At 33.8% G+C, this 23,142-nt stretch overlaps 1 protein-coding gene across 1 annotated transcript in view; it reads right to left on the bottom strand.

Annotated features, from left to right (window-relative positions):
- LOC129226494 (plasma membrane calcium-transporting ATPase 2-like) overlaps positions 1–23,142 on the bottom strand; it is a 272,244-nt gene that overhangs the window by 116,702 nt on the left and 132,400 nt on the right. The window contains 3 exon segments of the mRNA XM_054861105.1: positions 456–689; positions 4,929–5,129; positions 22,547–22,705. Of these exon segments, the coding sequence (XP_054717080.1) occupies positions 456–689; positions 4,929–5,129; positions 22,547–22,705 (594 nt within the window).

Here is a 23,142-nt window from a genome sequence, read left to right on the forward strand (position 1 = left end):
TTGCTGATTGGTTCTGATGGTGTAAGGGGAAAATAGGGTAATGCATTCAGCGGGCTCATTCAAATGTCTCTGAACAGCATTAAATTCAAAATGCGCAACAGCATAGACGGGCAATCATCGAACCCGTAACTCTCCAATTGTGTGTCTAATGCTAGCAGGAATTAAAATGAAGGGAGCAAGTCCAGATATTGGCTTAGCAAAAGCTGACCCAAAGACCCCAAGTTACGTGACTCAACAGCGACGAATGGTCGGCACGCTTTGCGTGAAACAAGCGAAAGAAACCTGTTTTTTCCAATGCTTTGCTTGAAAATATGTCACGTGACTTAATATCTTGCTTTTATGTATGAAAGGCTTCACTCCCTCCATTTTATCTCTTCTCAGTGGTCTAATGCCTCACCGGTCATTTCATTCATTACCTATAGGCATATGATACGTTAACCGTAGTAAGGTCTTACCATATTTGACCTGGCAGATGTCTCCGACAACAATGTCGCTGACTGATATTTGCAGGACCTCTCCGCCCCGTATCACAGAGAATTTGTGCTCGTGCTCGATCCGGTTTTGCAGGCCGCGGAACTGGCGCTCTTTGGTATAGTCGTTGAAGGCTGTTACCAGAACCACAATCACTACGGAAACCAAGATGGCCACGCCCTCAATCCAACTGGCTTCGCTCTCTCCTTCATCGTGGCCTGAAAAAATAAATAAAATACATTACATAACTAAAATTAAAAAAAAAAGAAAGAAACACTGAGTCGTAAATGTAAAACAAGAGGGAAAATTGAAAGTTCTTTTAAAAGCCTCCAATTACAAGTATTTTATTTATTAGAAACTGGCAACAGAAAAAAAATTTGAATCATTGGGATTTCTTTCTTTGTCAGCTAACAATGAATTCGGTTACCAATCGTTTGAATAAAGTTTTAGCCGTATTTAAAAGCTGCTTTGAAAAAACGTTATAGTTCGAATTCTGTATAACATGGAAGTTCCAAACACATTCCATCATACGCAGAAAAAAGTATTCCTTATTTCGGTATTTGTAAATTTTTAAATATGTTTTCACTGCCAAAGCAAACAACTTTTTAGAGGTTTTTAATTAAAATCTTCGTTAATTAATGTCATGTGAAGACGCAACCTAGCTAAGAACACTCTCGGTCAACTCTCCTTCAGAACCTTTTTTTTTTCTTTTTCAAAATCGGTCCATCCGTTTAGGCGATTGAGTGCCACAGACAGATATACAGAGACGTCAAACTTATATCTCCCTTCCTTGTGTGTCGGAGGTTAAAAATTGTATAATGAAAGCTAAACGAGCAACGTATACCGTAAACGCGGGCTACTTTGGCCCTAGGGTCTTCTTTGTCTCGAATGAAGAAAAAGATACAACGTCAGTCAACCTTCAGGGCACAATTTTCCACACATATTTTGAGATTTCAATAGAGAAACATTTCCAAACACTCAATTATGTATACCAAGCAATTATACAGCTCTGCTCAAGAAGCAACACTAGTGGTTCTGCGTTCCTTGTGCTAACACGTGCCTTCATAACCTCTCAAATTCTCTATATAGAAGCAGTTCTAAATCAGCTGAGAGTTTTTTAAGTGCCTATTTATATGAGCGCTATCTAATACTCTATACCGTAGTATAGTTGTACTACTCATTTTTGTTTAAGTTTTTTTTTAATTTAAAAATGACAGCATACTTGTATGTCTTAACCTAAAAATTACTACAACTTTGACCCAGCATAAAAACTTAAAAAAAAATGGACACAGAGATTTGGAAAAGTAAAGAATAGCTAAAATTAAGATTCTGAATAGGAAAAACACAAGAAAAAACCCTGGAATTCTCGGCAACGAATAAAGAGAGAGATTGCATACTCAATTCATCAGGACTCAGTTACATGGCTTTCATTATGGGAGATGAAGAGGAATTAAAAGTTGCAGGAGGTTTTGAAAAAGGTTTATCCATTGCATCTACTTCCTACAAATATTGTTAAATTTATTGGAAAGTTTATGGAATTTTATTATTGTAGAATGGAATGTGCTCATGTTTCCAAAGATAGCAATTCATGCGAGAGAAGAAGGAGCGATTGTTGAGAGCAATGGAACGCACCAAAAAATTTTGGTAGTGACCGAAAGTTTAGGATCCTTTGTTTTACGAATGGTGTTATATTAAACTACGCGTTGGTGACAAAAATTTGACGCCAATGGAAAAATATCACCAATATCCCAGAAAAATCGAAAGCTTCCTGAGTAAAATGACACCGCGAAATTCAGTTAATAAGTAAAACTTCTGTATAAACAATATTCTTTGTAAAAAGATCACTTAATCATGCCAAATTATTCAATATTATTGAGTACCTAAGTAGGCATGACCTTTTCAGTTAGAAACATAAAAATTTCCATCGATCAAATGAACAAACTCTACTTGCGACAATATGTAAACAAAATTAAAAATTAAGTCGCAAATACAATCAAAATGGAAAGATTTTAACTATCCGTAATTCCCCAAGAAACACCAATAATAAAAACGAATGCAAGAATTTCATTTCCTTACGCTCAAGTGAGAAATCGCAACACATATTATACAACAATTTCTTCACGCTAAGTCGCGTGAAAAATTAAATAAAAATGAATTTACGCAAACTTATAATTGCTTCTAGCTCCTTTTCTAGACATCTGAGCGGGTTTCCATTTTTGAGCCATAAACAGAGGGTAAACACGTTTTTAGAAGTATTTTTCACGATTTTTCCTACCATCTTTTTCGTGTAGAAAAAGCGGTTTAAAGAAGCAATTAAAATTTAATTTTTCACTCCTCTAACAATGAATCTCAACAATGGAAAAGAGATAAAATTAGAATTTTGAGTTTCGCTAACTAAAAAACGCTTATAACTTTTTTTCTAGTGAATTTAGGTTATTGAACCTTGCGCGTTTTGACAATTTCTTCGTTAGGAGTATTTTTAAACACCTTTCCAACCATATCAAGTTCAAAAAAAATGGACCGCCCGTTCGCGTAGAAAGAGCCATTTAGGACGAAAATGCGTTTTTTATTAATATCTCCATTAATTAGCGTTCGATTTAAAAAAAATGATTTATGACACTAAAACTCGGCAATAACTACCGAACAAAAAAAGAATGAAGGAATTCGGTTTACAAACGGAGAAGAAATCGGTACCAAAAGAAAACGGCTTGCCTATTAATATATAATTTTCCCGTTTTCATAACATTTTTTATTGCTGCTCTACTCCTATTAGTCATAGCGTAACGTTAAATAGCCTATAGCCTTCCTCAATGAATAAACTATTCAACACAAAAAGAATTTTTCAATTTGAACGAGTAGTTCCTGAGATTAACGCGTTCAAACAAACAAACTCTACTGCTTTATATTATTAGTATAGATAGAAGATTATAGATTACTACTCTTATAAGAAGTTAAAGATGGGCAAACTTCAAAAGCATGAACATTTGGAGCAAATTGGGAGACTCAAGCGAATATGCGAACCAAAAACCAAATTTAACGATCAAAACTGATCTTTTTTTCCTAGGGGTTTGTTTTAGAATTTTTTCTTATTTTGCAGCACAAAACCAGAGCATAGGATTCACTTCTATGAACCCCATACCCGAACAAAACTTCACATCGTAATATATATATATATATATATATATATATATATATATATATATATATATATATATATATATATATATATATATATATATATATATTGGAACCATTGCATTTTACATAGTTAAGAGTCGCATAGCAATTCTTCAGTAAAGCGCCTCCCGCATTATTCAACATAATTCACATACATAATTAAAATAATCTTAAGTGTGCTTATAGTATAACATTAATGAATATTTATATTTCTGGGGTTTCAGTGCCCCCATTATTTTTCACTATATTAAGAAGATTTAAAACAATGGAGCCAGTGTATCCCCAGAAATTAAAATTTATACATTAGTTCTACTTTATAAGCACATTGAAGTTCATTTTTAATCATTACTATGGTATTAATGTAAGTTGAATAACACGGGAAGGTTCTTTACTGAAGATCTGCAATGCGACTCTGATTATGCCAAATGCAATGCTTCCGTTATTAAAATGTAGAGCCATATATGAGAACATTTAACGTGTAATTCACGTTGATTTCAACGCAACTGCAATGATTGAAAAAAAAAAATCGTTTGCAAAAGCGTTGCAATCGTAGTGCTGACGCACGTTAATTTAATTGCTTAGTATTTAACTAATGCGCGTTAAATATGAGATAATGCTTCATGTAATCCGTCAATGGGTAGCATCAATAGTTCCATCGCAGTGCTATCAAGCGTTGAGCTGTGATAAAATACGACGAGCATTGTCTTTAAAGCAGGGCTGCAGTTTGCATAAGACGTCATGGAAGTTGAGCTTCTTTTTGTGGAGTTTCTGGGACTAATTTCAGACTACTAAGCCATGAATAAATCTCCTGATGAATACAGGCTTTGGCACCTTTTTCTACTAGAAACTGAGCCCAGTTTACAAGTATTACATGCAAAAAATATTTCATGATTTCCAAAAAAGCTAAGAAATAAAAAATGAAGAAAAAAAATTAATAAAATCAAATAAAAAACAAAACTATGTTGGATTTTAGCACATTTCCTTTTACAACGGCTAGATTTCAAAAATAATATTTTGCTCCTTTTAACACCTCGTGGAATCCTGTACGTAAAACAGAAAAGTATTTGTGAGGAACTGAAACTTTTTTAAGCTTTCCCAGTTCCTTTAAATTAATAAGGGCTTCGAAATAGGCGTTTGAAAACCGTTCTTCATTTTCCAATTATCTCACCTCAAAGGAGTGACTCTCCTTTCAAAGCTGAACAAATCCCGTTTAGATCAAAATGTAACTAGATCAAATTGGAAGACACAAGCGCCACACAGTATCTGAAGTTTGTACTAACCTGCGGCGTTTTCTTCTTGCGGTGATTCGTAGAAGGCGAGCCCCAGGGAGACAAGCGCCGCCACTTGAAGGATGATTAGCGTCACGTCTTGCAGTGCCTCCCACACCAACTGTAGGAATGTTTTGGGGGGTTTTGGGGGGATCATATTGGCACCGAACACCTCCCGCCGACGGGCCATGTCTGTGGCAGATCCACTCAGACCTGGAAAACAAAAAGAAGCGTAAGAATAGTGTGGTTCGTGTTGCTGTAGGATCAGGCAGAACCGTATATATTTTCATAATAGCTTTAACCCGCGGCTTCGCTCACGTTGATGTAGTTTTTTTTTTCAATCAATTTAAGTTAACGGTCAACACAGGCAGAGGTCAAATAGTTACTAAAATATGGTTTGTCTCCATTTTCGCTGACATTTCAAATTGTCTGCACCTTTAAATGTATCAAAAGGTATGATTAAAACTTAAAATCAGGGGGAAGGGGGGTAAATGAAATGTCGGCGAAACTGGGAAAACACCCAAAAAATCACACAAAATAAATCACGAAAACTGTTCAGGAATTCTAAAGAAGATAGTTTGAGTAATTCTCAAAAAATTCAATTCGAGTGAGGTCAACTATTCTTAAATAAAGTGAAACAGTTTCCTTATAATTCTGATCTCCATCAAATAATATCCAGCGCTACACCGGCTATCCAAGTTATTGTATAATGTATAGCTTCTTACCGGAGATATCGTCCCAAAATAGGGTCAACAATCACTACAAATCCTGATTCTAATAATGTCCCTTTAAAGTGAGAACATCAAACCTTTAAAATCCCCATCAGAAGGAAATCAACTGTTTCTAAATAACGTAAACGGTCCTGATTACAATACCAAAAAGTTCAGCGTGAAAATACCATTAAAATTAGAGTAAGGACAACAGTTTTTTTTTTAAGTTCCCATTTAAATTAGGACAATAGTACAAAAAACTTTTCATTTCGCAAAGAGAAAAATTCCCAAAAGTCTCTATTAGAATGGTCTCTGTCAGCGTTTTCAAATAACATTTGTCTTTGATGATCTCAATCATGATTATTTCCAAAAATATTCATCAGTGCAGGTTCGATAGGATAAAAAAAAATAATAAAAAAACAAAAGAAAAGAAAAAAGAAAGAAAGAAAGAACAATTTTCTCCATTGTCGCCATTAAAATAGAAGCATTAATTCCACAAAATCCTAATTAGCATCATTAACCCTTAAAAATACGCACACAAAAAAGAAAAAAGAAAATGAAAAGTTTCATAAAAATTTTAAATAATTCGCCAATTCACTAACGTAGTCGCCTAGTAAAACTGGATATAAAAAAAGAATTTGGTGGATTAATTTACATTTTAATAGTATTTTTAATGTTATTTAAGGGTGTTGTTTCACTAATTTGGCGGATTAATTTTAACTTCAATACCTCATAGTACTTAATGATCTTTTTACCAAAATTAATTTGGCGGAGTTTTTACATTTTAATGCAACTTTTGCAACAATGGCTCTAGCGCCAAAATTTTTGAAAACTCGTCCCGAACACGTTATCATAACTCTTCCTATCAAAAAAGTTTTTGGGGGCGGACTCTATTCAATAACTTTATTTAGTTACTAGATAATTGTACGTAGCAAAAATGCCCGGCGTTGCCTGGGTCTGTAATAATTATGAGAAACAGTTGCTATTTTTATCCGTTTTCTGCTGTAACTGAAACTACTCAAAACACACCGTTTTGACGTGATTAAAAATAGAACTTCTTCCTAACCCATAAAAGTAAAATGGCAATAAGTATGATGTACAAAATAGTACTCTTTCAGAAACGAAAAAACGATACTTAAGCATATACAAACTTGTGGAATTTCCAAATTATGAAATTAAATTTCACTTGTTTAAAAAGATTTATCTTTTTTTTTTTTCGAACATAGTCTAAAACCTCTACCTGAAATACAAACTTTTTAAAAACGTAGCCACCCGTAATCCCTTACTGCGATTTAAAATGTTATTAAATTTGCATTAATCGTATTGTAATAACTTAATTGAGGCTCCCCCTCCCCACTTTGTAAAACTGTGTATTACTAATTTTCATCGAAGAGATAGTGTCGCCAAATACTGAGTACTTCTTGTGATTATAAAATGTTGTTACCCGAAATGTTTCCAATAAATAGTAAAAATTTGGCAATTGTTTGAAATTGTGCTCAAAGACAAATTAATGGAAGTTTTTATGCTGTTTATGAATTTGCTTGATTTAGTTGGCGAATATTTTTATGTGTTAACAAATTTACAGAAAGAAATTTCAAAGAAATTGCGATATTTGATTACATGGTGAAAACCGAGAAACAGTATTGCGTACTCTTTAGCTTCACAAACAGCGACAGTTGAAAAAATTGAATGCCTTAGCTATTGAAATGATTCCACAAAAAAAGTTTGGCTAGATTCCTGCTGATCGATTAATGACCCAGTCAACACACACACAAAAAAAAAAAAAAAAAAACGCATTAATTGCCTCAAAGTTGCCTTAAAATGGAAAATAATCAGCCAAATCCATGTATTATTTGCCAATCTTGTGCAAAAATCTTACTTCAAGATTTGACTTGAGAAAAGCCTTGAACAGACACGAAAAGCAAAGATAGTCGACAATACAACAATTGTCGCTATCGACATTGAGTTGAGATGATACTCTAAATACTGTACTGAGTTGAGGAAAGCCTTCGAACATGGAACTAAAAAGCTCATAACTCGTTTTTTATTCAACTTAGAAATTTCGAACAGGTGCCATCTTCAGCAGAAAAATCAGAGCTTTCGATGGACATATAATGCAGATATGTGCAAGTATTATTTCATCCCTATATTACAGAATTTATACGAAAATTGTGTTTTATTGCCCCCCAAGGGGGGTTTTGTCCCCCATAACGGGACAAAAACTACCCTATGTGTTATTTTGATGCATAAGCTATATTATTTTAAAGTTTCATTAAAATCCGTTTAGTAGTTTTTGCGTGAAAGAGTAACAAACATCCATACATCAATACAGACAAACTTTCGCATATATAATAGTAGTAAGATTTACAACCAAATATATTTTGACGGAAAATCATTCATGATTCCATCAAATCTATTCTAAGAACAAAAAAGGTTCACAATAATTTTACTTATCGTTGCAACCATCAGACGCTGCCCTTTCAGTAAATATAAAATGTAGTAATGGAGAAAGAATCTATATGCTCGAAAACAGTCTGCTCACTCCAATACATTATACTAAAAGTCAGATAATTTTCATTCATGATCGTCTTCGTACCTTAACACACTAGTTGAAGAAAAAAAAGCTGAAAGGAATTTTCAAATAAAATTGTAATTCCGCATTGTATATTCCTCACTGTAAATTGGCACTTACATCCCCCATTTCACGAGCTTTTGCAGTAGGGAGTTTTACAAATTAAGAAATTTAAATTGGATCAAGCGGGTTTACAAGCTACAGTTAGGTTTAAATATATGTTTCAAAAAAAAAAAAAAACACACACAAGGCTCAATATTTTGTGTGTATAAAGAAATGACAGTTTTATTCATTCCACTCTTCAAAAGAAAAGGAGAAAAAAACTAGCATCCATCTTCAAAAGAAAAGGGGAAAAAAACTAGCATCCAGTTCATCACTGGATTTTGACATCTTGAATTCAAAGTATGGTTTTAACACTCACGATAGGATTCCACTCTTTCGGTTTGTTGTTTATACAAATGGCTCCTATTACAATCATAATTGTGAAACATTTGAATTCAAGAGGTCAAAATACAAATTCATGCTAGGGTCGGCATAATGGATGATGTGTGCTGATTAGTGTTTTTGCCTGATGAGGATTGTGTTATGGCGTGAGGGTCAGGCAGGCCCGACGAGAGCCTAATTCAGCCTAGTCGGAAACTAGGGTCCTTAACCTTTTTTTGTAACTTCTTTAACACCAAATAAAGTTTAATTTCTATCTATATTTATTCATTTAATATTATTATTCTGTGAAAAAATGAAAAAAAAAAAAAAACAAAAAAAGCTCAATCGTTGAAAAAAATTTCAGAAGTGTTTTTGGGTTTTTAGGGCAGTTGAACTCTGTTTTTTTTTTTTTAATTTTTTTATTAAAAACTAAAAAAATAGAAAAACGGGGAACAAAATCTTACTGGTTAGTAAAAAAAAAATCTGTTTTTAACGATCTTTAAATTCAGAGTTTTTTCTATCTTTTTTTTCGAGAAAAGAAAAAAAGAAAGAAAAAGAAAAAGCATCACAGTTTTTTTTTCAAAAGTTACTGCCTGCCCGAGGGTCAAAGAAGATGGAGAAACGCTACTCTGGAATTAATTAATAACCCTAAATTTTGCGGCCTCATTATGGCTCATGAACATTTCAACTTCAAAAAAGAAAATAATAATAATAATAATAAATGAATATAAATAAATAAATAAATAAATAAAAGGAACCCTATATTCACTTCCGACTTAATTAAATTCATTTCTGAACATATTAGCGACAAATGGAAAAGAAGCGGAACCCCTAATTCACTTCTATCTCAAATAATAATTTCATTTTGGTTTGTGAACATTTTAATGACGATCTCTAAGTCTGTTGAGCAAGGAATTGAAACCCTTAATTCACTTTGTCGTTGACGAACTTCATTTTGGTTCAAGAATATTTTAACGATCAGGAAGTAAAGTATAAAAAGAAACGGAACCCCTTCAATTCACTTATACTTTGAGAAACAGCTTTTCAGTTCACGAATAATTTATTAACGATCTGAAGACAATCTAGAAAAAAAAGGAAACCTTGACTTTCTACTATGATAAACTTTACAATCAGGGCCGATCCTGGGGTGTCGACCGCCCGTGTGCAAAGATCTAATGTGCCGCCCCTGAAGAGCAATTTGCATGTTTTGACCCCCTTATAAATCTTGCTTCAAATTTCTGTATCAAGTTCTAGTTAAAAAATAAATTTAAAAAAAAAAAACTGAAGAAGGTTGAATTTATGTAAAAAGTTAGAAAAAACTCCTTAGGTACAATTTATATCTTTCAAGAAAGTAATAGGTACAAAAAATTTACTAGTCGTAAAAACACATTTTATAGTCTGTCTTTGGTGACATCAGAGGAAAGACGGAGGAGGAAGAAACGGGGGGGGGAGGATCGCCCCCCAAAAATATTCGAAGTTGACGTATGAAAAATAGCTATAATTAATCTTTGGTTGTGTTTGGTTGCAAGGACAAAAGAGTCGGGAACATTCAAGATCCATGGAGAAATTTTCAATATTAACGTCAAAAATTGCAATTTTAGGAATTTTTTCGAGACTCGAGGGGAAAGTAATGTTGGAGTTCTTTCCTAAAATTCTTTCAAAATTGATGTTAAATTGCAACTATTTTTTGTGACCTTAATTTAGAAAGGATCGGTGCTCTTCCAGAAAATTTTCTGAAACGGAAGTTTTAAACATGCAATTTTGGGTTATCTTTGTTGACGTTGCTGGAGGGAGGGAGATTCGGTCGTCTCCTATCGAAAGTTTTTAAAATTGAAGTTTAAAACTCAAATTTAGGTTGTCTTTGGTGACGGTAGGGGGTCTGGCGTCTTTCCTCTGGTAATTTATCGGCACTATTGTTTCAAAAACACATTTTTCGCTAGATTTGGACACGATAGGGGAAATGGGAAAAATATTCCGTACTGAGAGAAATATTTTTCGGAATTAAAATCAATTTTAGGCTATTTTTGTGAAGGAAGGGTTTTGGGGCTCTAAAGAGCGCAATTTTGTACTATCTTTGGTGACGTTAAGGAAACCGAGAAGCTACAGCGGATCTTTCTGAATATTTTTCGATATTAATATCTGAAAAATACAACTAAAGACTTGTGTCCGATTGATGGGGGATGTCAGATGCCCAAGCACCGTGAAAATTTACGTAAGCCATCCGGAATTTTTTAGAAATGGAAGTCCCAAAATCGTATTTTAGGCATTGTTTGATAACGATGGGACAAAGAGCGGTTGGGGATTCGGTGTGCCCTCAAGAACAGTTTTTTGAAACTGAAGTCAATTTCAAGCTAGTTTAGGCAGGAAGGGTTTGGTGGCTTCACGGAACTACCTAAAAACGAAAGTTTGAGCTGTAGTGATTAGTGATGTGCCGGATCGTTAAAAAAGTAGATCCGCGGATACGGATTCGGATCCGGATCATTAGTGTCAAGATCCGCGGATACGGATACGGATCTCAATTTTTTTTTTGCGCAATTCAATTATCCAAGCATAAAATTTGTTACGGAAGGTATTCCCGTCAGAATAATGGCAGTTTCTTCAAAAAATTTCAACTGCGGCAAAAATATAATCAAAACTATGATTTACTCTTTAAAGAAATCTCCGTAAAAATTGAGAGAGAGCTGGAAGGAATGGATCAGCGCTGCATTAATGCTTAAATGGAATGTGAAAAATTATTTCTAGCTTGCTAGGTGGATGTAGGATACAGGAGCAAGAGTGGTAAAGCTGCTACTAGATAGGCTAGAAATAATTTTTCGCATTTTATTTCAGCATAAATGCAGTGCTGCTCCATATTAAACCCAACTTACTCCGACCGACGATATAACAGAGCCAGGAACACCTTTACAAACAGTAAATAGAGTATTTAGGCTCACTGTTTTTGAAGGATGCCAAGAAAAACCAAAATGAATGATAACAGAAACCCCAAATCAATAACAAAACTAATATTAAATTAGTTTAATTATAAAAAAGAACCTCATATGAAGATGAATTTCGCGGGTCAGAACACACATTGTTAACTAATATGAACTGACAGCAGATAGAAATTTTAAATCATTGAGATTTTCCTTCTTATCTTCCGCCTATGAAATCGCTACCAATCGCGCGTATAAAGGCTTAGAATTGTATTTAAAATTTACTTAGCAAGATTATAGTAGTTCCTACTGCATAACTTGGAAGTTCCAAACTAATATCAAACACAGAAAACTTCGTTCTTTCAATTAGGGCCAACATTTTTAACGAACGGGTAAGTTTTTACTACCCTAATTGTGAAAAACGTTAAGTCAGTTTTTAATTAATATCTCCGGTAATTAAAGTTCTACAAAATCGAGGACAAGCTAAAAACACTTTCGATAAAGTCAGTTTTTGAACGAAAAAAAGAACTATCCAAATCGGTTTACCTGTTTAAGAGCTACGATGCCACAAATTGACACACAGATAACACACTTTTAAAACTTATTACCCCTTCCTTTTCACGAAAGAGGGTACTAATTGGTTTCTGAAACGATACCTTATAATTTATGTGGGGAATAAAACCTAATTTAAACGGAATTTAAGTCTTTTATTCAAATATTTAAGAATTTTTAGAATAGAAAAGATCCGTTTAAGATCCGTCTAAAAAGTAACGGATACGGATACAGATCTTTATTTTCCCTCGGATATCCGTGGATACGGATACGGATATCCGGAACATCACTAATAGTGATTACGTTGGAGAAAAGGGGGATCCGCGGTATTTCCCCCAAAGTTCTTCGAAACTGATGATTGAAAAACGCAATTTTAGTTTGTTTTTGAATACGTTAAGTGAGAGGGGGGGGGGTAGGATTGGGGTCCTCTCTAGAGACGCTAATTCAGACCATCTTTGATAGAAATCTTAGGGAATGAATTTCAGAGCCATCTACCGCAAAAATTCCAAAAAAGAAATTCGAAAAATACCATTGAGCAATTTTTTATGACGTTAGAAAGGGCTGTCCCCAGAAAAGCCATCCTTTTTAGGTTATGTTTGATTACATTAAGGTAGAAAGGGTGAATAATTGGATCCTTAAAATCGGTGGTTCAACAAGCGTAACTTTCCGGAGTTGAAGTCCTAAAAACGCAAGTTTGAAGCCTTCTTTAGTCCCGTCAAGGCATCCTTTTGGATCTTCGTTTTGGAGCTACACTTAAAATTTGTAACCCGGGACAAGGGCCCTGTCCTCCTACCTGATCTGAAACCGAGCAGTTCATTTGTGATTTTAATTAGAAAAAATTGCTGTAAAGGGGGAAAATTAAAAATTTTAGTTCGTTGATTATATATGTTTGACTCTCAGGGGAGTCGCAATTTTCCATTGTCTCTCCAGTTTCCACGCATCCACGACTGCTGAACACAGAATTTGTTGTTTGAAATACTTGCGAGAGTATCCTATCAGCATAGTTTTTTTTTTTTTTTTTTTACATAAAATATGTCTTTATTGTTAAGGGTCAATAAAAGCTTGGGAAACTGGGGATGAGCATTAGTGGCCCTTAGAAGGCAACCTTTCATGCTTCGGGGGGGGGGGGATTTCCGTCATTGCTCATCCCCTGTATCCATGGCTGATTACCAGTTCTGTCACAAATTTTGCAACCAAATGAAGCATGTGGGTAAAGAGTTGATATTAATGGGTAATGGAGCAACACAATGTGCTCTAACATTCCATTTTTCTTAATATGCTATGCTGTTTGAAAATTAGCACTTACTTTGATAATTGAACATTTCAAATTCTACATATTTATTCGACTTATTATGTAAGCTTGCGAGAAATTCTTGAGGAATTTTGCTTGATTAAAAGAACTATATGATACGACCTGCGGCCGCCCCTTGCTTTGGCCGCCCTTGTGCGGTGCATACTCTGCACACCTTCTGGGATCGGCCCTGTTTACAATGGCTCATGATCATTATAACGACGATCTGCTAGTTAAGTGAGAAAAATAATCGTAACACTTAATAGACTTCCACAAATTGACGCTCTTCATTTCGGCTCATAAATGTTTTAACAATCATGAAATTAAGTAAATAAATAATCAGTGGAGAAGGGGGAGGGAATTCAACATCAACTTAAAATAAGGAACCCTTAATTCACTTCGACCTTGAGGAGCTTCATTTTCTTTCATGAACATTTTAGTATCCACTGGAAGAAAAAAAAACGAAACCGTTGATTTACATCCACCTTAAGGAATTTCATTTTACTTCTTCATTATTTTGACGATGATCTTTTCGGCAGGTGAATAAAAGAATCGAAACTCTAAATTCCCTTCTACATCAACGAATTTTATTTTGGTTAATTATTATTTTTACGACCTGGAAATCAAGTGAAAAAAACAAACTGAACCCTTAACTCACTTTTACCTTGAGGAGTTTTATTTTTGTTCAAGAACCTTTTAGCATCCACTGGAAAAAGAAACGAAACCGTTGATTCACATCTACCGTAAGGAATTTCATTTTACTTCTCCAGCATTTTGACGATGATCTTTAAGTCAGGTGACAAAAGAATCGAAACCCTAAACTCACTTCTACATCAACGAATTTTATTTTGGTTCATGATTATTTTAACGATCTGGTAGTCAAGTGACAAACCAAATGGAACGCTTAGTTAAGTTCTACTTTGAGAAGCGCTCTTTTAATTCATGAATAATTTAGCAATCTGGAAGCCAAATGGGGGAAAATATGGAACCCTTTACCTATATATACATCGATGAATTTCATTTTGGTTTACGACCGTATAAAGGGCAAAATGGAAGCCAAGCGAAAAAATAATCGAAGATTTAATTCACTGCTATATTGGCGCACTTCATTTTGATCCATGAATATTTTAACAACCAAGAAGTCAAGTAAGAAAAGAAGCGAAACCCTTAATTTACTTCTACTTTAAAAAAACCTCCTTTTAGTTCATGAATAATTAAACGATCTGGAAGTTAACTAATAAAAAAAACGGAAACCTTTATTCACTTCAACTTTGAGATAACCTCATTTTGCTTCATTAATAATTAGACAATCTGGAAGTTGACGGATATAGGTGTAAAAAAGGTATCACTTATTATCATTTTTTCATTGTATAGCTTAATTGTAAGTCATTAGACTGTTAGAGGAAAATACATTCTATTCGCAAGTATTTATTCATTTCGTCCACTTTTAAGAGCTATGCTCAAAGAGTTATATTGAATATAGCTGGCATTTTCACAACAAAACACCACATCAGTACATATCATAATAAAATTTCATTTATTCTTCATTAGAGTTGACAATTTTCTTCTGCATAACTACATAGCGTAAATTTAACGAAAGTTTTCAATGAACAATTGTAAACTAAAAGTATTTGCAATGAGATACTAGTGGCACATAAGTTTTTAACCCCACCCATAGAAGTATATTAGTCAATGCCCATTAATTAATGTAAAGAAACAATAATATTTCGGCAAAGGAAGGGCAACGAGGCAGTTAGAAGCAAAGGGATGTAGGTGACAAAAATGAAAATTTGGAGTGAACCTCTCCTCTGTCTTGGGGCAAGAGATGGTACTAGTAAACCTGGTAGGTGCTATTATGCAGCATGATTTATAAAAAAAAAAAATAAAAAAAAAAAAAATCAACGAAAGCATATCTAGGACCCTTGAACGCGTTTTTCTTCTCAAAACTTCAAAATGTCCACTTAATCCTTTTGATTCTCACTACCTCAATTATGAACTTTTTTCTTCATGTCTTTATTTTAAAAACAAGCTGATGTGTGCATCACATGACTTCCTTTTACCCCAATTTAATGTCATTTCCCCATTACTGTCAATTTTAATGTGATTCAATAGTTTACTCTCTAAATATCACAAACAGTAGCCAAATTGAAATCACATAAAAAATCGCCAAATTTGTCGCCAAGTTCGCAGCAAAACTTGGCGACTAAAAGAATGACGATATATCGCCAAGTGTCCGCCAAATTATAACACCACTTGAGTTTGCATCGAAATTAACAATGATATCCCCCCAAAAAGGGGCAAAAGCCCCCTTTAGAAGCGCCCGATTGCAACCAAAAGAGAAGAGGCACAATTAGACTCCACTAGGAGTCTACGTACGAGATTTCAACTTTCTAGGACATACCGTTCTTGAGTTATGCGACAAACATACGCACATACATATATACGTGCATACAGACGTCACGAGAAAATTCGTTGTAATTAACTCGGGAATCGTCATTACGGATATTTCGCGTGGCTATACGTTCTGAGGCACTTATCCACGTCTGGTCGAGTCGAAAGAAAAACTCAATAATCATTCAGGGGTGAGTAAAAGGGAAATTAAGGTCGATTTTTGAGTGAAAATTTTTTCGCGAATACAATACTTCCATTTTTGTAAAAGGAAGTAAAAATATTACCTACTTTTCGGAGAAAAAGTGCCGTAATGATTAAATAGTCTTTTCTTTGTTTAACGGATTTTTTTTTAATTAAAAAAAAATCCTTAAGATATTTTTTAAAAAAAGCTTCATTTGTTCACATGTGTCCCTGCAGGAGAGCATATTAAAATTATAAGATATAAAAGAATTTCTAACACTTTTTAAACACGGATTGGCAGGTTTTGCGATTTTTTTGCTTATAAATTGGTCAGGTAAAACTTTCTGTATTATAATATTGAGCGTAAATAATATTTTAACTCAAAATCTAAAACATTTGAATTACACAAAGCAGTAAAAATGAATTTATGCAATTTTTCTTGGTAGGGTGTTTCGCCAGTGGTTGACTAACTGCCAGTAGTTGACCACTCGAGCACTAACATGTACAAAACCAGAATAAATAAGTAGATGTTTTTAATCTGATTGCTGGAACTAATTTATAGCATCCCATGAAGTGTTTCCCTTATAATTTATAGTTGTAACTAAAGTTTTTACTGGAGGTTAGGATGGTGCAATTACAAAAATATATAAAAAATTTCAAGGCAATCACTTTTCTTACTAGTGAGAATTGTCATGAGATAAAATCTTTAATCGTATTCCTCGACGTTGAATTTTATTCTTCAGGTTTATTTACTGATATACAGTGGCTCGCAAAAGTGTTCGTACACTTTGAAAATTTTTAGTAAAACCAAAATAACGCGAAACTGAATTCGAATATGAAGTCTAATATTTTTTCACTTCATTCCTATGTCATTCGAAAGAAAACCCTGTAGTTTTTTCAAAATATTGACGGATCTTTTTTTTGAAATGGATCAAAAAATGGAGAGACAGAGAAATAATACGCTACAAAAGACATCGCACACTCAAATATTTTCGGATAAATCTATGATTAAAATTATCATATGCCGTTTTTTATTATTTTTGTATTGTTTTGAACCTCAAAAATCATTTGGCTTTAATTTTTTGTTTATTTTTTCCTTATTATTGTGCTTATATTACTTTTAAATGCTGGTATTCGTAAAAAACCACAAACACCATTCGAAATTTGAATTTTTTCTTCACAGTAGCGGTAAATTGGTTTGAAATGTCTCTAAATTAGTCAATTTATTACATTCTACAGTAAAGTGCTTGGTAAAATGCTTTAAAGAAAAGAATCAGTCCGAAAACAAGATAAGAAAAGGTCCATCGGCAATTTTGACAAAGCGTGATCGAAGATTTAGTTAAAAAATTTATGAAAAATACACATTTGAGCGTTGTAAAAGTTTCTGCAGAGTTAAATGAAACTTTACATTTCTTTTCACCTAAAATTGTTCGCCAAGTTCTCTGATTAGCTGGATTAAATGGGACCTCTTTCCGCAGAAATTTTCTTGGCAGTGCGAAAAACAGAAAGCTTACACTTTTCGTCACAAAATCAATAATAAATAAACTCAAAACGTTTTGGAATTACGTCATACTTACAGATAAAAATGGTTTTAACATTTTTGGTTAAATTGTTGTATAAGTGTAAATAGAAGAAAAAATTAGGAACTTAAATCTTAAGAACTTAGTTGGACAAGTTAATCAGGACGGTGAAGGTGTTTTTGTGTGAGGGTGCATATGAGAATCAGGACTTGGCAGTTCGGAATTTGTTAATGAAATAATGAATCATGCTGTTCATTTAAATATTTTAAAACCCAAAAGTAGCCGAAAATTTGGCTATCGGAAAGAACTTTGTTTTTTATCAAGATAACGATAAGAAGTCAACGATTTTCAATATTTACCTCTAGTGCCTCAAAAAGTGTCCTAACCTTTAGAAAATATCCAGATTTGATTTTAATGTAACATATTTAGAGATATCTAGAGGCTAGATTACGAAAATACGGCTTTGAAACGAAAATATAACTGAGCACTTACTCAGAAATTAAGCAAAAAAAAAAGAAAAAAAAAGAATCAAATCTATTCCCAGACGTTTATAAAAGATGTTGTTGATACTGCACGATATTATACTAAATAATAACTTTAAAAAAATTTAGATTATTCAATAATATATAGACATTTTTTAAAATGTGTGAAGACTTTTGTGAGATAAAATTTCCGACACTTTTTGTTTTTGATTTAAAAAAAATTAATATTAAAAAAAAAATTCATGTAGTTTTGTTGAAAGTTGATCATACATCTTATAATTAAATACCTCTTCCGAAATAGTAATTCTAACCAATGGATAGGGTCCAATTTCAATGAAAGTCATAGGCGTACGAACACTTTTTTAGGAGCCACTGTATGCTGATCATTCATGTTTATACTAAGTAAATAAAAAAATGCTTCAATTTACTAATCATTTATGCTGGGATTGATGGATGATTAACTACTGGTTGTTTAAAATGCAATTAATGCCATATGTTGACCAGAACGGGCAAGTAATGCACTTATGTTGGTTTTAAAGGTTTTTTCTTGAAACCAAAGTGATTACAAACATTTTTTAGCTTAAGATAAAATATAATGCTACTTTCATTCAAAATAAAAAAGTATTTTTGCAAGTAACTGACTAGTCGCCTGTCCGCTGAACCAAAATTTGTGATACTGTTATTTGAGCAGATGTTCTCCTAATTCAAAAATTTTAAACAAGGTAATACTAACCCATATTCGGTTAGAGTAAACTAATTTCGGAAATTTCGAATATCAACACCCACATTTTTCTTGTGCAAATTTATCCGCGTATTAAAAAACCTAAAATTTTTAAAAACCAAATTGCGTTGTAACGAGTGGCCTGTGACATCTAATGACAGTATAAAAGAGAAGCATTTTGCATAACTCACAGGGTAAGACAGTAGTAGTAGCACCAACCACTAAACACCATGTGCAAAGCCTGAGGAAATAATCTTTGAAATGCAGAGTGGAAGGTGTGTTTCTTCAGTCGGTGCTTAAATTTTCGAACAAATAATTTTTGTCACATGTCGTTTGATCTAATGCCATTTCTGGCTCATCAATACACTGATCAATTTGCGCAAGGAAAAAGTCGGTGTTGTCATTTGAAAATTTTGAGATACTATCACTGTAACCGCAGCCATGATGTCACTAAGTTGTTTAAAATCATCGATCTCAAACGCATTCCTTCAAATAACCGTATCTAAAATTTTGGATCGATAGATTCAGCGAATAGGTCGCTAGAGCTCCGTATATAGGGAAATTAGGCATTATTCTGGAAACTATGCTTACTATATTCGGGTCGACGGTAACGTTCGGGTCCTACGGCGACTTACATGATGGTGACGTCATATTTGCTTGGAGTGGCTGCTAGGACTTAGCGAGAAATTAAAGAGATATCGCTAAGTTGGCATCATTTTTGGCAACTTATTTTAGGCTCCAAATTTGGCGAGAAATTGCTAAATGTGACGTTTTTTTTATTTAATATGTCATCGCTGACAGAGTTTATAAGTATGTGCGAGTGTTGAATTTTTTAGCTATTATAGCTTTTAATTTATTTTGCGGATTATCCGCGAAATTCACTTATCCGCGGTTACCATGTCACCCTATTCTGCAGATAATTGGGAGTTTACTGTACTAACACGCATAATATCACTCACTTATGATCACTCATAATATCAATGCATTATTTTTAGTAAATATTTAAGCATATACGAGCGATCTAGGGTGGCTAGATTCTCCGCCTGTAGTGTCTTCGGCGTCTCATATATCAATGACATCATATGCGTTTGAGTCTATAGACTTGGATAAAGTTGGCGCCATTTTTGGTGACTTAGTTTTGGCGCCAAATGTCACGAAGTTTTCACGACATTTTAACCTATTAGTCATCACTGTCGTGTAACCATCATCACAGCCACGTGACATCTATGATGACGTCATCCACATAACAACCAATAAGGGGCGACCTTTAAGGGAGCATAAGTACATACAGGCATGCATCCGGTCCGATTTTAATAATGTCGATTTCAGATTTTACATTGTTTAAAAAGTGGTCAACTACTGGCAAACGCTGGTCAACTACTGGAAGTGAGTAGTCAACTATTGGCGAAATCTCCCTTTTTGACTTCTATTCGAAATAACTTGAAAAATAGTAAGTAAAACAGAAAAATGATTAGTAACCGTTGATCCCGATAGTTTTATAGACACATAGAAAAATTTTCAATTTTTTTTCCAGTTTTTTTTCTTGTGAAATTAAATAGAACTTGTAGAAATTTCCACTACATGGTCAACTACCGGTGAATCTCCCTATTCGAGATCACACAAAGGTAAATCCTTTACTTTTTACCTCTACCTACATTTGCATATTTTTTGTATCATTCTTTTGGGGGGGACCTTCTAGTTAGCCATTCCTTTCTTTCTTTTTTCTTTCCGCTACTGGAGCAAACTGTTCACTAAGTTTTCAGAAATTAGAAATTTACTTATTGGCTTCAATAAAACATCGATACTGATTTAATCACTTTGTAATGTAAAACTACGGGCAATTTTTTTTTACCTAGGAATATTTCTTTTATTCTCCTGTAAACCGCAAAAAACACGAGCAGCCTTACATTGGCAAAGAAAGACCAAAGTTTTTCCGAATACAAAAGCATTCCTAAAGACTTAAACGAGCCTGTTTTTCCATACATAAACATGGATTTTTTTTTCTCTCTCAATTGTTTTAGATGTTAAATTTTTTTGCACAAATCTTTTAAACAGTTACAATATTTTTTAAAATGTAAAATGAAAACAATTATTTAAAATAATATAAAACTCTTATAATTTTAAACTGTTTTGTTTCAGTATATTCCATTAATTTTCCTTGCCACAGGGAAATGAACACAAACTGATTACACAGCTAATCGTACCTTTACATTATCCCTAAAACTGGTGAACTTAAACTGCTTTGGTTTTTTTTCCATACTTTTAATTGTTCCAATGTAACATTGAATGAATCTCGAGAAATATGATAAAGAAAATATTTTTGTGAAAAAATTATGTTCCAACATTCTACTGCTTAATGGAAGGAAACTAAGTACTCGACAGTTAATTGAAAATGAATGAAGACAGCATAAAGGTATGGTCGGAATGAAATTGAAAATTAGTACTTAGAAAAGATTTATTTAATCTAATATTAATGAAAGGGGCATTAAAGTAAGATACTTCTCCCAAAAAGAATAATGCTATTATTAATCATTTCTTCTGCACAATGTTGTTTGTCCGAACTGGAGCCAGTGGCTCATTAACGATGATAGTTCCGGTTTAATGGAATTCATTTTGTTGTGGGGAAATTTTCATGTTGGATTATTCATTCCATTAAAGAGATTTATGATTCTTCGCTCACGTGCACTTTCTTGTTAAAAGGTCAGGAACTCAAAAATTTCTCATGTGTGTATCATCATTTGTTTTCAAAGCAGTTTTTTAACTTTAAACTCCGTCGGTCGTTGTTATAACATTCCGTGAGTGTGCAATATTATTTCTGGTTATTTGGATCGATGTTACACGTTTTATTATAACACACTAAAAAACCTGGAAAATAATGGACAGCTAGTTTGCCTAATTTATGCCGGTGCCATATCTGGCATAAAACAGGAAAGTTTTCAGCTAAAAGCCATTAACCTTCCAGAAGTTAACCCTGAATCTTTTAGAAGAATTTAGGAACCTTCGCATTAAAAGCCAATCATGTTTCTGCAATAAATCGGTAACCATCAGAGAACACTAAGATATATGTTTAGTAATAGCTAGGCTTCTTCTTGAGATATTAGAAATGCTTTTGATACAAACATGTAATGACGCAAAAATGGCCGAAGTTTAGGATGAGTCTCACACAAATACTGAACTGCATGTTTGCCTATTAATGTGCAAAGTTACGGGGACTGTATTCTTCCTTTGGTTGGAGCTCAGTCATTCTGGAATAGCTGTAACAGAGCTGAAGGCGAACTGATGTAACGTGATGCCTGCAGCGCTGTTGTAGATAGTTTAGACAGATGGTCTCTAACAAGCGTGGTGAACTTGGACTCGCTGGATGCCGCAACTAGCCGTTTGGTGCGTGATAATTATGTTTACAATGTGTAATTAGATTTATACAAAAAAAAATATATGCAAGGACAAAAAAAAAGCGCAGTTTGGGACTTTAGTTTTGACTGAGAGATGTATAGTAGAATAAAAAAGAGTTTTCCAGAAAAAGAAGAAAAAGACCCCATCTTGAAAATATATTATTATTGAACGGCAAAGGAAAAATGAGTTATTCAAGAAAAGTTTCCAGTTTGGGACGTAATAACCATATAATGTCTAAAGTAAAAATAAAAATAAATTCTCTAAACGTATTCTAGTTTAAAATGTAGACATTCTTCCTATATCTTCTCTAAAAAGGCAATGCACACTCCAAAAATAAAGGAATTAAAATTCATTAGTCTGGTACATTTTACTTTGCATTACATTCACAAAAACAAAATTAATCTTTTACGAAACTATTTCGATTTGGGCCATGATAAGTCGACTAAATCTTAGAGAGTGAGAGGGAAAAGAATGACTTCTCACCGTCTGTGGGGGAGGTGTGCAGCTTCCTGCAGAGGTTGTGCACTCCCGAGTGTTCGTCCTGTATCCGTTGACAGGCCTCGTACCCCCGACTCTCCATCAGGTCGCGCAGTTCTTCCACGCTCACGCCAAACTCCTCCTGCTCCGATCCGCTCGCCATGCCTGTTCAAAGGAAAAAAGGAAAATACAGATGTTTAAATATTTTGAGCAACAATTAGGAAACATTGACAATTTATAAACTTATGTTTTGATTTTAACTTCTGCATAAATTGAAATTCGTGATACTTGGATAAAGGTCAGTTAAATTTAATAGCTTAAAATGATAATTTCAGTTATAAATTTCATTTATTTTTATAAATAGGGAGAAGGTTTGTTTTCGAGGGATTGCTGTTATCATGGAGTCACCCCAAAAACAACACTAGAGTTGGGTCAAACTTAACCTGGCCGCACAGTGAAGGATACGTTAATCATGATCACAGCATTACGATAAGTGCCAGGATAATTTTGCGCCAACAGTAGAAAACAACAATTTGCCTATCATAAATCAATGACACTGTGAAATCACACTTACAGCACCATTATCCTCTTCATTCTCACTT

This window comes from Uloborus diversus, chromosome 7 (genome assembly GCF_026930045.1).
Source record: "Uloborus diversus isolate 005 chromosome 7, Udiv.v.3.1, whole genome shotgun sequence".
In the NCBI taxonomy this organism is placed as follows: Eukaryota; Metazoa; Arthropoda; class Arachnida; order Araneae; family Uloboridae; genus Uloborus; species Uloborus diversus.